The following is a 17,422-nucleotide window of genomic DNA, read 5'->3' as shown; positions in this document are numbered from 1 at the left end:
GGACTGGAGAAATTGAAGTATGTAAGTCTAAATTGCTCTCTATTTTATTACCTACTGTCACAGTTACTAAATATGTTTTGGGGCTATTTTTACAAAGATTGACCATAAAACGAAATTAGTTAATAGTTAACGTTATTCCCCTAGGTCTTTCGCACCCCATAAGTTCTAGCTCTGAGTCCATTTAGGTGGTAAGGGCAGGATCAGTTGATCCCAACAGGGGTCAGCAGAATGTATTAGTCATAGAAGTGATTTTCATCAGGTAAGCATAATTCAGTATTGTTGCTTTTGGCGATGACACCAAAACAGCAAAATCTGAACTTTTTAAATGTGCCTCACTTTCATTAATTACAGGAGGCATTGCAATATTCTGAATTTTACCAAATACGAATTAAATAAAGGTCAAACTTGTGAACTACATCGCTGAAGATGCATTTTTCTGCAAAAATATGACAGCTACCAAGGTATGCAAGTGATGTTGGTGGTGATCAGTGAATTTAAACACATTAGTTTGTTACATAGCCTCTTCAGAAACTGGAATACTCAGTCTCCCTATCTGTTTGCAAGGTCCTTAGGGTGAAATCGACCATAATTATGGTAAACAAATTCATACGGCAAACTGAATGAAAATTATAGTGCCATTTATACCCTTTCGATCGAAGTCTCATAGAACAGGAATATGTTGGTATCTACTCTTTTTGTGCATAAACGTAAAGTCCAGCAGCTTTCCCAAAGTAACTATATACAGTTTATCATAGATGTGTTGCAATATTCGGGCCACTTTAAGTTTATTTGGCTTTACTACAAAGTCCTCCAAAGTGGCACAAACCCTCAGGCAGTTTCTGTGGTGTACTCCGGTATTCATCTTTTCTGTCAGGCGAAAGATTCTATTTGTCCTTGAACAGGTTTTTCAACATTCCTTATCTGCTTGGATAACATTCCACCCCAGGGTTTAACAGAGCACCTAAGGCAAGTAGTTTAGCTACAGGTGCTAGTCTGTAAGATGCTTTGTGGCAAAGAAAGTTTGTGTGTAAAGGGGTTGCTGGCTATTAAATTTTTTCAGATGCCTGTCCTTCACTAAGGTAGTGAGTGTCTTGAATGGATGGGGGTGTTGATGGGAAATCGTAAAACAGGAGAGAAGTGAAGGAAGAAGAGGGCGGTAAATGCATGGAATGGAACAAATATATAGGCTGGATAAGAGGTGGCAAAATGTATGAACCCTAAGTAATTGAGTGGAATTTGCAGCCATCAATAGGATGAATGTGCTGGTAGAGGATTAGGGGAGTGGATGGATGTGCTGCAGCAGGACTGCCAGGAGTGTAGGAAGGCAGCTTGGCGATGGGCCAGTGTAGGATGGGTGAGCTGCAGGTGACCGATCAGTTGTTGTATGGTTGGGGAGAAATAGATGCATCTCGGAGAGAGCTGGAGAAATCAGTGAACCATGTAACAGCAAGTCCTGAGAATGGAGTGAAGACGTGTGGCAATTTTGTTTTTAGTTCGTCAGGGGTTTTGCAGTATATTTATTTTTGCGCCAATATCAGGCGCTCTATCTGTTTACTCTGACTCACCCGTTAAAGCAAGCGAGGATTGTAGTGCCGACTGCCATTGTTGGTGGTTGCCGGTCTAGTTATTTTCGGAGACTATTTTAGTGGGTCATGGTGCAACCGCGCCACTGGCGTGCCTAAGTCAACCCCGTCCACATCCGGGCGTCGCCAGGACCCATGCTCAGTTAGAGGCAGATGTTAGGTGCTATACAGCGAGTGAAATTAGGTGTTTTGCCCTGACGTTTGCTGAGGACTGCCAGCACATGCTAGATGTTTCCTTTGATACCGGGGGCAGTGGTTGGTGTGAATTTATATTTTCCACACCACAAGCAGGGCCTTTGGGGGAATGTCAGAGCCGGTCCAATTTAGTTAGGGCACATGTGCTCAACTGTCGTTCTCTCACGAAGCATAAAATAGAGGGCATTGATTTTTTTTTTTCCTGACTTCCACAGACCTCTTGCCAGACACTCTGTTTCTTTCTGAGATGTGGCTTACTGAGCATTTGGCTCCAGATAGTTTAACTGCAATTCCGCAGGGATATGCAATCTTGAGACTTGATAGACTCAAAGAGGGGGAGGGATTGCTATTATTTTCAGACAACATTTTTATTGTACTTTTTCTGACCTCAATACTGCGGGCTGTGAGGCAGCTCTTTTTACTCTGGCTCTATCTGACTATGTTAGCCCGGCTGGGTTTATGATCTATCGTCCACTGGGTCTGGCTTCGAACTTTGTCACTGCTGTGACTGATATTTTGCTCATTTTTCTATTGCATAATTCCCGTTTTCTACTTCTGGCTGATTTTAATCTTCATATGGAAGACGCAAGGTGTAAGTCAGCTACCATGCTTGTAGGAGAGCTAGAAGCTCTTTAGTGTGTCCATGCATAAAATGGGTCACACGTTACATCCAATCTTCTCTAATTTTTCTGGAGTAGTGGTAGATTCTCCAACCCCTCGCCCATGCATAAGATGGGCCACATGTTAGATCCAATCTTCTCTAATTTTTCAGGGATAGTAATGGATTCTCCTATCCCATTATTTGGTCGGAGCACTGGGTTATACCTTTTCAGATTTCTGCACCTTGTCTTACCTTGAGCGCAAACTTAGCTAAGCAGATTAAATCGCGCAGTTGGAGGAAGGTCACCCCTGCTGCCTTAATGGAGGGTTTGGTGTTAAATCGCCCAACTTTATGTGGTGAGGTGGAAGCGGTCAATTCACAACTGGAAAATTGGATCACAGATGCCCATGATCATATTACATCAGTGACTAGTCACACAACTAAACGGCTTAAACTGTCAGCCGAATGGTTTAACGAAGAACTTTGGACACTAAAATGGTATTGTAAGCATCTTGAGTGCCGTTGGCAATGATAGTAGAACATTCAGGTTGAAGATATTTATTGCAAGGCTTTAAAAGACTATCATAAGCAGATTAGAAGTTTACGTAGCCTCTTATGCCAATTACTACTACTGAGGAACGGTGCAATGTGATCGCCCATTTCTTTTGCGATAAGGTCCTGAGCATTTACTACAAGTCTTCCCCAAAGGAAGCTACAGATGCTCCATGCCTCGAAGTCTGGTTTAAACCACTGGAGGCGAAGACAGGACTCTCTAGGTTTAATACTCTCAACATAGATCAACTGCACGCTTTTGGGGAACCTGATTTCACTCTGCCCCACAATGACATGTGATTTGGTATGAGGTAAGGAGGTAATTCTCCCAGGGCTCTGTGACTTACTCAACATGTCTTTTACATCAGGGCAAGTTCCCTTGAGGTGGAAGCAGGCCATTGTTGTGCCGTTATTGGAAAAAAAACCTTCCCTATACCCAGCAAAACCAGAAAATCTGAGGCCTATTTATCTGCTTCTGTTTTTTGCCAAAGTGGTTGTAAAATATATGAATGATCAGTTGATCAATTTTATTGAAGCAGAGGATCTATTACATGAAACCCAATCAGGCTTTCACCCGCAGTTCAGCCCGGAGTCGGCACTGCTGTTAGCATCTGAATCCCTAAGACTAATTGCGGACTGAGCCAAACTGCTACACTGATCATGTTGGATCGAAGTGCAGCTTTTGATACCATATCCCACAGCATTCTGCTGGAACAGCTGTGGAAGGATGAGTCGGGGAGATGGCCATGCGCTGGTTAGCCTCCTTTCCTCAGAAGCGTCACTTTCAGGTGGCCCAACAAATGTTTTTTTTCAGGGGCTTTCTCTCTGCAGCAGGGGGTGCCACAGGGCTTGGCTTTAAGCCCCACTCTGTTTAATCTTTATATGCACCTTCTTACAGATGTCATCAAGCTCTGTGGCTTTAACATCGTGTCACACGCAGCTCATTATTGCCTTATCCCAAGACGGAGGAGCCTCTGCAACCTTTTCAGATCCTATCCGGTGGACCTGGTGAAGTGGATGTCTCAGAGCTGCCTCTAGCTAAATGCTTGTACAACTGATGTCCTGCTAGTAGGGAAAAAACATTTGATCTGATCCTCGGCGTGGTGGTCAGATGTATTAGGGCTTGTACCAACACCTAAACCGAAAGTGAAGCACCTAAGTATATGGTTTGATGCCAGTCTACATTTTGACAACCCGATTTCCTGTCTGGCTGGAAAGTGCTTCATAATTCTGAAAAATGTGAGTAGTCTAGTTACTAGTCATTTCTAGGCTGGACTATTATAATGTGCTGTCTCTTGGTGTCTCACAAGTCAGACTGGCTAAACTTCAGAGAGTGCAGAATGTTGCTGCACAACTGCTGTTTAACATCCTGAGGCGGGCTACCATTGGGTTTGCTTTTGCCAATTTACACTGGAAGAGAGTTCCTTTCAAGGCTCTGTTTTTGTCAAAAATTCCTGAATGGGAAGGGACTCCCATACTTACACTCGTGGGCAAAATTGTGTTTACCGAGCAGAAATCTCAGATCCGCTGGGGACTCGCTTATTGCTACTCCCAGGGTAATAACAACCCGCCTGGGTGGATGTTCTTTCAGCTTTTTGCCCCCTAAAGTTTGGGATTCTTTGCCCCTTGATCTGAGACAGGAAGGTTCTGAATTAACTTTCCATTAGAAATATAAGACGTGGTTCTTTAGGCAACCTTAGGTGGCTAGCTGGCCACTTTTTGGGGGTGGACATGGACACTGTTCACTCAGTGCGGGTATTCTCCATTCGGAGTGACCAGGCGTGCTATTTAAAAAAACACAACGTTGAGTGGTAAATGAGTAGACGAGGGATGAACAGCGGCTGGGTCATTGGATGCTGGTGCTAGGCAGGGAGAGAGAAGTGGAAAAGATAGAAAAAACATGTATATCCCTGGGCAGGCTGATGGGTAGAGGGAAGGACTGATCAACTGACATGCTATGAGATAGACTGACCAATGGAGGGACTGCTACACAGGAGTTCTAGATGGAGAGAGTCTGTTAGGGTGCGAAAGATGGTTCTATGCATCGAGGGACAGACAGGTGAAGGATTAATGAACAGACTAAGGAGAGAGGACTCGATGTAACAACAGGAACACAAATGTTGTTTGAGTGGCGGTCAAGTGAAACCACAAGAGAACTTGATTGAACACAGTGACTGTGATTTTGCAGAAGGTCTGTATGCAAGTAAATCAAATCGTATCATTGCAGTAAATAGAAAGTCTCTGTTGGAAGCACAAAGCTGATTGGGCAAGGGGATGAGAGAAGTGGCCAACTTATTGAGTGCATAGAAATCAATTGAATGCTGAATAAAATGTATTACTGCATGCAACAATAACCATCTCTAATAAGAACATGTTTTGCAGTGTATTAGTATCATTTCATTCAATCCAGTTGTGGTGAACTGACTTTGGGAAATAATTAGTTGATTTAAAGTGATGTCTATGTTGTACTATTTCCCTATTTTGTTTGTTTGTTAGTTTTGTTTGTTGTGCATTTTAAATGGAAATGTTTTGGGGCGGGCAGTGCTTGTCTCTCATCACAGGTGCCCAGTACACCTGCACTGGCCAGTTGATTCAAAATAAGCAGCAGTTCCTAACCTGGGAAAAATAAAGTAATATTGGCAAATTATTAATGTGTACATGCATAAAACAATCATTTGCAGTGCAAGAGGTCTCGCACTACTGATAGTTTGAGGTATTGCTGTTGCAAATAGTAATGCAATGCCGATAGCTCATACTTTCAGTAATGCGAGACCTGGTGCATTGCAAACGATTGCATAGTGAGCCAGGAACCAGCATTGTATATCTCAGTGCAGTACCGCAAGCTGTTCCTAGAGGTCTCTAGTGAGCAAGGCACCAGCACTGCTTGTCTAGGTGCAGTACCGCAAGCTGCTCCGAATGGTCCCTAGTGAGCATCATTAACTTTGAAGATATGGTAAATCCACCATACCCATAATGCATTGCATGCAAGACAGTACCATGAGTACATTCAATTAGCTATGTCCATATATACAATTAGTAGCTTTGAATTGTGACAAAAGAATATAAATTCCGGATTAGGTTAGGTTGTACTCTATGTGGAGCTGATGAAGGGAAATTTTTAGGTCTAATATAAATGTGAGATGTGCTGTACCGCAAGCTGCTCCTAGAGCCCCCTAGTGAGCAAGGCACCAGCACTGTCAGTACAGCAAGCTGCTCAGACAGGTCCCTAGTGAGCATCATAAACTTTGAAGATATGGTAAATCCACCATACCCATAATGCATTGCATGCAAGACAGTACCATGAGTACATTCTAATAGCTATGCCCATATATACAATTAGTAGTTTTGAATTGTGACAAAAGAATTATATTAATTCCGGATTAGGTTAGGTTGTACTCTATGTGGAGCTGATGAAGGGAAATTTATAGAAGGTCTAACCTAGATGTGTAGGTGCAGTAGAGGTCACTAGTGAGCATCAAATTTATGGTAACATGTGGTACTCCCCTAATGCGTTGCATGCAAGACAGTACCAGGAGTACATCAAATAGCTATGTCAATATATACAATTAATAGCTTTGAAATGTGACAAAATAATTATTATATTAATTCCGGGTTAGGTTGTACTCTATGTGCAGCTGATGAAGGTAAATTTATGGGTCTAATCTAAATGTGAGATGGGTAGGTGCAGTAGTGGAAGCTGCGCCTAGATGTCCCTAGTGAGCATCATAAACTTTGAAGATATGGTAAATCCACCCTACCCATAATGCATTGCATGGAAGACAGTACCACAGTACATTCAATATATACAATTAGTAGCTTTGAAATGTGACAAAATAATTATTATATTCATTCCGGATTAGGTTGTACTCTATGTGGAGCTGATGAAGGGAAATTTATAGAAGGTCTAACATAGATGTGTAGGTGCAGTAGATGTCCCAAGTGAGCATCAAACGTTTGGTAACATGAGGTACTCCCCTAATGCAATGCATACAAGACAGTACCACAAGTACATTCAAATAGCTGTGTCCATATATACAATTAATAGCTTTGAAATGTGACAAAACAATTATTATATTCCAATTAGGTTGTACTCTATGTGGAGCTGATGAAGGGAAATTTAAAGAAGGTCTAATATAAATGTGAGATGTGCTAGCGAGTAAAGTAATCACTGCAACCTTGTTTAGGACCAAGTGAGTGTCCTGTCAGAAGGCCTTTAAGAAAATAGTGCCTTGTGATTATAATTAAAACCTAGGGTGTAACAACACATGTAAAAGACACTGAGGAGGCTTTCTGGGCTAAACTTCTGCACGATATAAAAAAACAACAACGGCGCTCAATTTTGGTTAAAGGTCAATACTTTTGCCAACCCGCTAAATCAAGGCATCAACTCTTACGTAACAGAAGAGGCTTGGACAACCTACAAACTCACTTTAATAAAGTCTATGAACTTGAGCCGCTTACCGGTACTCTCCTGCTTGACAGCGATGCTCGAACATCTCAATTACCATCTAACTTAATTTTAGAACAGCCTCTTATAATCACGAACGAACAAATCTGCAAAAGAATTTCAAAGGGGAGAAGAGAGGGAGCACCAGGACCAAATGGGATCCCGCCCATATTATTCAACCAAGACCCAGAATACTGGGCATCCATATTAAAACCGACCTTTGAATCAATCCTGCGCACTTCGACGATATCATCCTCATGGAGGGGCTCGATCATCTTCCCCATCTATAAAAAAGACAAATGGGACAATCCAAAAAACTATAGGTTGGTAGCTCTTCTTGACAACGAAGCTAAATATTATGCAGGATTGCTCTTACAAGAATTAACATTGTGGGCGACAGGCATTTCTGCAATCCCGATAAATCAAACAGGTTTTTGCAAGAACATGGGTACCACTACCAATATCATGACTCTCTCACTAATGATAGATGCTACGCTTGCCATAAAACAGCCGTTGTATCTGTGTTTGATTGACTACAGCTCAGCATTCGACCATATAAACACGAATTTATTGTGGCAAAAACTAAAAAAGCTGAATATTCCACCACTATTACTAAAACAGTTAGTCCTCTTGCACAGCAACACCTGGGTACAAGTAAAACTGGGCAAAGGGGACCACCTAACAAAAAAGATACCAACCACCAACGGATTAAAGCAAGGCTGCGTGCTCATTCCGCTACTCTTTTTAATCTTTTTATGGCTGAGCTTTCAATCTCCCTTAATGGCAACAACTCGCACGCACCCAAAATAGGTGGCCTCCAGCTGTCTAATCTTTTTTACGCAGATGACCTGGTCCTCATAAGCCGGACACTGGTGGGTTTACAGCGTCTGCTCGACACTACATCTCAGTACTCGGAGGAGAACAAACTCAGCATTAACAGAGAAAAAACTAAAACTCTCGGTGTGAATTGGCGCAAGAAAAAGTCACAACCTCGTTGGCACATGGCGTCATGTAAACTGGAAGCCGTACAAAATTACAAGTACCTTGGAATCATTGTTGATGATAGAGGGAAGTACACAGTCCAACTTGAGGCCATAAAAAAAGGGGATTAATGACCGCTGTGGCACTAACCAACCTAAAGAACATCATCTCTCGCCCAAATCTATCTCCTTTGATCAGAGTGATCCAGGCGAAGCTCATACCATCGATCAGCTATGGAAGTGAAGCTTTGAGAGGGAGAGATGCTGAAACTCTGGATCGCACAATAACAAGAACAATTCAACTGATTTTTGGGCTAACAGGATATACTTCCCCTGCACAATTAAGGCTGGAGCTTGGGATGCAAAGGCAAGAGCTGGTCCGCAAAGGGGCATTCATCAAAAGCTGGTTTAAAATCAAAGGGGGACCGTCGCGCTCGCTAAACATGCATCTGTGGAAAGAACTGAACACCAAGGGGGCATGCCCCGCCCGAAGGTATCTGGACGATTCACTCAATCAGCTGGGTCTCCAGGAACTTTGCGAGGTACCAGCTACCATTGCCAGCTTTAAAAAATTGTAAATAATGTGATCAAAAAAGAATCACTCATACAGGACAAAGACGCCCTGACAAAGCGTGCTCACGGCTGGTTCATTTTACAGTCTTATGGCAAGGCAATCCCACAAGCCTACCTCCTCACCAACTTCTCCAGAGTAACTAAAGAGAAATTCCTGAAAGCTCACCTAGGCATACTACCATCTGCATATCACATGCCACCTTGGCTTCGTCCCCCGAAACCAGCAATTTGACGACTCTGTGGGAAGGGGGAAGAGGATATAGTGCATTTACTGACCATATGCAAGGCCCTAAAACAGGATCGTCGGACATTGTTAAAACCTTCCTTCAACAAAAAATCCACCCGAACCTGCAGACAAGCAGTGCTAGCATCCTTCTCTGGGGAGGCCATCCAACTAAGCTGTCGTCTGGTAAAATACTTATTCACCTCAGAAACAATCATAAAAAGGCAAGCTACTCGGGTTGTGGACTGTGTGAAAACAGAACAGACCACGGTACCTGCTCTGCTGCCCTAAACAGCAACTTCAGTACCGTCAAGATTGGTATTACATGCACTTTATAGACTGTGCTGCTGCCACAAACGTGAATTTTAGTAATGTCAAAGATGTAAACCATGTACCTTAAATGTTTTCTACCAGGAAGCAAAAACTCCCTCCAACCTTTCTCCCTAAGTCGACCATTCCACCCTTTTTTAGTCTTAATGCATAACTTTACTGCAGGCCCCTGCACATACCACAATAATCAGTAACTAATAATCGCTCACAAAGCTCAGCACTTGGAAGGATTCTTAAAAACAAAACAAAAAAAACAGCACTTTTAGCACACAGCACTTTACCCTACCCTACAGTAAGACGCCCAAAAACAGCACTTTTACCATACAGCACTTGACCCTGTTGCAAGTTAGGCCGAACATCGACGCTAGTCGCTAATATCTAGAAGAAAGAGCCCATGCTTGCAGCAAGCCGCACCCTATATCTGCAAGAAGGATTCTTTCTAGCTCTCCTCCTCTATTCAAATCACTGCTAGGCCCCAGACTAATGCCACGGGCACCTTATGGCACCTCTCAGGGCACGCACTGCTTCGCAGTTATATGCTTTAGCAAGTCATAGCCATAGCTACCTAACCTCAGCTGCCCCTAGCACTCCACGGCCTTGCGCACACTGTTTCACTTTATGCCCTACATCCTGCACTTTATTCGACATCCCCATCTTGCCCGATACTTTTCCTTGCTGTTTAATACTTTTTGGACGAATTTTACTGTCATTTTATTGTGTTTTTACATTGACCTATTTTATAAAAGAAAAAAATGTTTATTGCAATAACAATAAATTCAACTTCAACATGTTATGGGGGGTCCTCATGGGAGGTTACAAAAAGGCACAGGGAGTTACTAAGGAGGGACTACAAAGCCTAATAACCAATGAAAAGCCACTATTTACAAAGGACAAGGACAGTAGCCAATTAAAAGATGGGCGGGAAGTAGGTGGAGCTTTACTCAACATATCCTGAAAACAGCATGTCTCGAAGAGACAGTGGAAGCCCTGCCTAGGCGAGACCTAAAAATCAAAATGCAAAATTTGAATACATTCCTTACATATGAAGGGATTTGATTTATGGGACAAGCTCAAGTACAATAAGTTGAATCTAGTATTGATAGTTGGTGGCCACAAATGAAGCACTGGTGTGTGTTGATAAAATGAGAGCACACATTGGGAGCAAGAAAACAAAATTGATATGCTAGAAGACTTTGACTGGCCTATTTGGCAATCAGGCGGTGACTGACAGGTAGTCTCTGGGCATATTTGTGGCTGTGTGTGGGCCTGTTGAATGGTCTGCTGGGCCTGTTTTAACTGTTAATTCTCAGATATTGAGGCAAACATTGCCTGTAGTAAGTTAAAATCCATGCAGTCTTCCCTACCTCGCAAAATACTTATACAGCTTGTCTTTAAAAGTTAAAACCTGCACCAGTTTGCAAATATGGGCCGCTGTTAGCTATTTAATTCACTGATAGGGAGCTACTTTTTATTTTGGTACCCAGGGCTATTTTCTGTCCAAGTCTGAACATGTATGATAGTCTAGCACCGTGATACTCAAAGTACGGACCGGGGGCCGCATGGGGCCCTCATGACCTTTACATGCGTCCACCTGCGCAGCAGCAGCACTGGGATGCTCTTTTCTCCACTCAGTACTAACATTAAAACAAATTAAATATACAGCAAGCACTTATTTAAAGGATAATTGCACTTAAAGAAAAGGAAGTAACTAGACCCTTAACTCTAGGAACACCTTCATTTTTAAAGACAGCAAACACGTCAAAATACATAGTGTTTTCAAAATTCAAAAAGTGTATTTCATTGACCTGTAGAACCGTTTCACCATAGTGCATGCTTCCCACCTCCACGCCCACTTCTCCCCCACTCTGACAACAATGCCAGATTACATCCAAGCACAGGAGATGGTTTTGTACTGCACACATCCTGACGTCCTGTATTTCGAGGTCCTCTTATATATGATAATAAAGAAAAAGGCGGGAAACTGAAGTAAAACAATTGCCCATGGTCACACAATTTGGTCAAGTGGAGAAGCCGGGATCCTCGTCCCAGGTTTTCTGGTTTCACTCTGCGCTATTGAATTCAGCCAGTAAATATACATGCTTCACTTCCCCTACACCCACTTTACACCCCCTTCCCCCCGCTGGCGTCAGTGCGTCCCTCATTCACACCATAGACCAAACTTTGCGGCCCCCTGGAAAATGTCTGTGAGTACCCATGGTCTAGCACATCACTTCATCTTTTAGAAAACCCTAGTTTGAAAGCTCCAACTTTCCCCTTAAAATAAAAAAGTCGATTTTTGTATTTTGTTTGCTCGTGGATTAAACATATTATTTATTTATGTATATGTTTGATGATACTTGTGTCTTTGTTTTTTGTATTGTTTTGACTTTTGAGGTTCAATTGCAGTAGTGATTCAGCGAGCGGGCAGGATGTCCTCAGAAGGCATAAGGTTAAGAATTTCCTGTCTAGGATAACCTTGGGCTACATTTCGTGGAGAGTGAATAGGACAGGCTTTTCTGAAGTTCTTTAAGTTGATAACAGGACACTTTTATTTGGCATTTTAACAAAACTTATGGAGAGTAAAGAAATATTTTAGAAAAAAGCATCCACTGGAATGGGTAGTAAAAATGATTTCTTCACCATGACAGTACACACACCAGTAGGGGTTTGTGAATGTTGTTGATTGTATGCTGTGCCCGAAAAGTTGGCATGGACACCCTATGGTGCCTCAACTGTGCCTTAAATAACCTGATTTGCACTGTGACTTTACTACCTATCTGGGCTATGTAACCGGAACCCCTTTTTGGATGTATGAGAAATCACAAAAGAATTGTTTAAAAAAAATTAAAAAAAAAGTACAGGTTTGTGAATGTTCTACATATTTATTCTGGTCTGCCACTAATTGACCAACACCTTTAAGGGCCCCCTCACGTTGCCTGGCACGCTGCTTGAAGTGTTTAAAAAACCGTGTGCAGACCCACCCATGCTTTCAGGGTGTCACAGAGGCTCAGAGTCAAACCCTTGTACTGAAACCTATTTTTGGTAAGGAGCACAATGTGCATCCACAGCGTTGAAAAAATATACAATCTATGAAAGTGTTTAGCAGATGAGAAACGAGAGTTTTAAAACTCAGAAGTTGTGACAATGGCAGCTCTCTAGAGCTCGAAGTAGACAGTGGTCTCTTAGTGCTGAGGGGGGTTAGGTCAGTTGCAGATTGTGATTGGTGGTCGAGACCTTCTAAATAAGTTAACATATTTGAGTTTCAGTAGATGTTTTCAGAGGTACTTGATGGGGTAGCGCACGTTATCTTGTTCCGGTTTCACACAGCACAATGGCAAACACAGGAAGTGACCATCATCACTTCCTCTGGTTCCTAACTGTCCTGAGCTTCACGCCGACCATGTGCAGATAACGAGTCCCTGCTCATGTGCCTGGCAAACCCTGCAGCTAACCCGAGGTGGCAAGATGTCAGAAGGCCCTGCCTACAAAATTCTAGGCGAGAGTTACTTTCTATTATTTTCTTATGATAAGAAGAATTAGCTCAGAATTCGTGAAACACTTGGACTGTGTGAGGCCCAATGCCCACCCTGCTGCCCTAGTCCCCACTCGCTTGTGTTTTCAGCAGAAGGGTAGGCAAGTGGTTTGAAGGCGCTGCTTACCAGAGTTTGGACCAGAACTACTTTACATTGTGTTTTAGAGAATGAAGCATTAACCCGAAATTGATTAAATCTGCGTGTTGTATACAACTTGGTTATCTATTCTGCCTTTTGTAGCTGCACAGAATTTCATTAGACTTCGCAGTTGCTTTAAACTGCTACATTGTAGACCAGTGGCACCTTTTCTAAACAAACGTTGGTCAGTTGTGAAGCCGTGGGAATGGATTTCGCTGTGGTACTGGTTGGTTGTTAATTTTGATAATGAACAGGAAGTTAACTAAAACAGTTGTATTGATGGCGTGTGATCTGCAGATGAACGTTTTAGTTTCTAAGAAATGAGGATTTGAACCTCTCATAGTACTACCCCTATGTGGGGACTAAGCCCTTTTTTTTGTAATTGGGTGACGCTGTCTTCAGCCAAGGAATCTGCACAAACAAGTGCACCTTAATGGCGTTTCTGCCATTGAGCCGAGGTTACAAGTTGTGGATTTAGTAGGGATTAAACACTGTATCCTTTACAAAGACGTGATGCTGGGGTTCTGTCACATTTGGGAAATATTTTCCATGCGCTGTTGGTTCATGCTCTCTTCTCCTAAACTCAAAGCAGCCCTTGCCTGATCTTGAATCTTGTTATTACCATGGGTTTGAAATGCCACAGGGAATGTAATCTAACCGTCTATCTCGGGTATAGCACTTTTAAATGGAGAACATACCAGAGATAAATATGGACTTCTTTGTGGAGGAAGAACAGTACTTCACAGATCATGATCAGCACCGCCAACAAAGAAATGGGAACAGGCATGCCATAGAGTTTGAAGCGTGGTCGAGTCCTCCACTCGCCTACTAACCTTAATGAGTGCCAGCCACTGTCAGTCTTTATGTGTCATTAAGCAATCACTGATTACTAGTAGTTACCTTGGAGGCACTACCATTTACCACTGGGAACCACCCATAGCATCTCTCCAGTGGATTGCTAGGTTAATCATTTTAGGTTTTTAAACTCTCGAGTGGTATGGCAGGTGAGTGAGCAATCAAGCCTTACTTCAGAATGTGGTAATCGATTTCGAAAATGGAGAAAATTTGACTCTCAAACTGTGTACAGTCATGTTATAGCTATTGGGCTAATATATGACCCCTAGTATGTTTAAATCGCTTGTGTAGTAAGACACTATCCTTGGAATATAATTGGAGTGTATGGAAAATATTATGATTTGGAAGGAGGATCACATGATCCCAACTTCTGAAAGCACAAGAGGCTTCGCTCTACCGGTTAATATGGCCTGAGTCTCATTTGTCATCTATTGAGCTAGTCTGCTCACTTTAAGGAACCTACATAAGTAACTGTGGATGACTTAAACTATAACCCTTACTACCCTCCTAACTTCCAAGATTGGTACCACTTTCTCATGTATTCAAATTTATTATTTGTACGATTAATAAAAACCATGCAAAACTTCTAAAGAGAAACATTTAATAGCAGTGTATCCCTTGCAGACTGCACAAGAAAGCTGTCAACTGCAGTCAAGACAAAGCTTACTGTAGCAACCTTGAGATTCTTTATATGCATGTTATGGAAATGTCCCGCAAATAAAAGCTGAACATAATCCAATCAAAACGTGTGTTGGCACACAAAATTAAAACATAGGCATTGAAACATGCAAATCAGTACATACTGGTCTGGACCTATGCCTTGCTAAGAGGGCTCATATACCTGACTTGACCTTGTAGTGCTCAATGTGTAAATGAACTTCAGTATTGTTGGTAATTCTCTTAAATGAGTGCCCATTTAATTTGGTTCTTGTTTTTTTATAAATAGAAATCATCAACGGTGTGATTCGGAGTGTGAAGAAAGACGGAGAATGGAAGGTGAGTGATCTGTTACATATTGTTGTTTTTGCTAAGGAATTCTATCATTAGTATGTTTGTTACCACTCCCTAACGAGTTGTCAGATACTACTCTCCAGTGCACACTTATTGCTTCAGTTGATTGTCAGAATTTTGAATCCATCTTTCAGAGTCAATGATGATTACCTTTACAGGAGGTGTGTGTGTCTGTCGACGTATGCTGTAGGTTATCATAGTTTTTGGTCAAGCCTACCAGACAGCATAGCGGTCTGGTTTGGAAAGACATCTAGTGGGCTTACAAAGAACAAACTGGGACTTGGAGCCTAGCTTTCCTGTCACTCTCATTTGCCCTCTTTTTTTAATATCCCAGGTTGCCAATCTTGTTTGCCCCTCCCATGGAGCACAGCCTCTTTGCCATCTCTTTTAAGTGGTTTCTATGCTTCCACTGCTTGCATTTAAATAACAATTTTTCAACTGGGTTTAGCTCTCCATGGGAGTGCATGTGTTTTCCAGTTGCCTCCCTCATGTACTTCTCTTTCCCTGCACTCTGTGTTGCTCTCTGCCGCCTGTGTGCTTCTCCTCGCATCCTACATGTTGCGTTCGCCAGATGCACTTCTGTCATTGCTTTCTTGCTGCTGTGCTTCTCCTGCTCCAAGATGCTGTCTCTCTCATTGTTTCTCCTTCCGAACTACACCTTTGATGTTGCTTCATCCACTCATGCCCTCCTTTTCTTCCCACCCTCCGTGTTGCTTCTGCCCACTACTGCATTGCTTACCCCCAATCGTGCCGTCCATGATGCTCCTCCCAACCAAGCTTTAAAAAAACAAAACATTTTTGTGTTATTTATTTTTTATTTCAAGATCTAACTTGATAGATTAAAAAAAATCACTTGTCATTTTGCAGGTGCATGCATGTGTGGTGCACACGCCAACAAAATTACATGACCGCCACGTCATAGCACCTTTTTTGTTTGTTTGTTTTTCTTTAGCCATCCTGCACAGTATCAAGGATGCCGAACAGCATGGCTAAAAACCATTGGCAAAGCCAATAGGTCCCAAAGGTGAGACCTGCTGGCTTTGCCAGTGCTTGTTCCTTTTGCTGCAAGGAGGTGAATGATTTGCTCACAATGAAAGAGTTGTGTTTTTAGGTCTCTCCTGAGACCGCATGTGTGGCGATCTACTTACTGTTTCAAAAGAAAAAAACACACTAAAGAGGAGCTTTTAGCCCGCCCTTTGCGTTCCATTGATTGCTTTAATTTTCATTCTTGTCTTTTACCTTTCCTTTGGTGAGTAGGTGTCTGCACCTGTCAGCTTCACTTTGTCTGTTTGTTTTCCTCCCTGCAACATTGACCAGGTACTGATTGGCTTGATTAGTGTTTGTACACATTGCTTGTGTACGGATTGCTGTACTTTTTCTTTCTTCATTTTTTGCTCTTGCTTACAAGACAACTTTGAAACCATCCAAGTTGAAGCTCACACTTTTTGGTAGTTCCAAGATCTGAGTGCAAACAACTGACAGTGACAAAACCTTATGACGTGACTAATCTCTGAAACATACATTTCGGCAGACTGTTGCTTTTATTGATAATTAAGCTGAAAACCTGTTTCCTTTGTTTAAGACTATTGTTATACAGTATGCATTTTCCTGAAATAACAGTTGCTACAGTGCCACATTTACTTATTTGCTGCTTACCTCTTTCTATAATTTATGGAAAGTTTTATTCATCATAAAACATGCAGTGATTTCAAAATATTTGAGTTTCACCTTTACCTATAACCACCGAAGCCATCAAGTCACCCTCACCTTCCTTTACCACTACCTACCCCAATCCCTCAAGTCAGAGGCGTCGTGAGGCGAACGTGCTTTAGCAGCTTCAGTGGGGATAGGCCTCTTTATGGGTCTCTTCTGTCTCCAACTCGACAGACAAAAGCTGGTAAATACCGCTACAAATAAATACAGTGTCAATAGAAGAATAAACGGGAGCAAGGAAGAACAAAAGATGGGTAGATAGAAGAGAGAAAGATGGAAGGAATATTGAATGGAAGGAAGAGTGAAAGTATGTATGTATGTATGAGTGGGTAAACAAGTGGGTGGATTAAGTGGGTAGATGGATGAGTAGGTGAAAAGATGAGTGAATGAATAGGTGAATGGACAGGTAAAAGGATGGCAAAGTAAAGGGATGGATGGCCAAATTAGTGGGTGCATGGTAGAGTGGATGAATGTATTTTGGATAGGTGAATGGATGAATGGACTGCAGAGTAGATTGATGGATAGCAGAGTGGATGGATAAATGGATAGTAGAGTGAATGGATAGATAGCAGAGTAGATGGGTGGATGGGTGGATGGATGGGTGGATGGATGGATGGATGGATGGATGGATGGATGGATGGATGGATGGATGGGTGGGTGGATGGACGAATAACCGAGCGGATGGATG

General features: G+C 42.3%; 1 protein-coding gene across 1 annotated transcript in view; it reads left to right on the top strand.

Annotated features, from left to right (window-relative positions):
• STXBP2 (syntaxin binding protein 2) overlaps positions 1-17,422 on the top strand; it is a 290,447-nt gene that overhangs the window by 32,799 nt on the left and 240,226 nt on the right. Inside the window, exon 2 of the mRNA XM_085654395.1 lies at positions 14,957-15,006. Coding sequence (XP_085510521.1) covers positions 14,957-15,006 — 50 coding nt within the window. The remainder of the gene's footprint in view (positions 1-14,956; positions 15,007-17,422) is intronic.

This window comes from Triturus cristatus, chromosome 4_1 (assembly GCF_964204655.1).
Source record: "Triturus cristatus chromosome 4_1, aTriCri1.1, whole genome shotgun sequence".
In the NCBI taxonomy this organism is placed as follows: Eukaryota; Metazoa; Chordata; class Amphibia; order Caudata; family Salamandridae; genus Triturus; species Triturus cristatus.
Note: the sequence above shows the minus strand (reverse complement) of the source record. Positions and strands in the feature narration are given on the sequence as shown.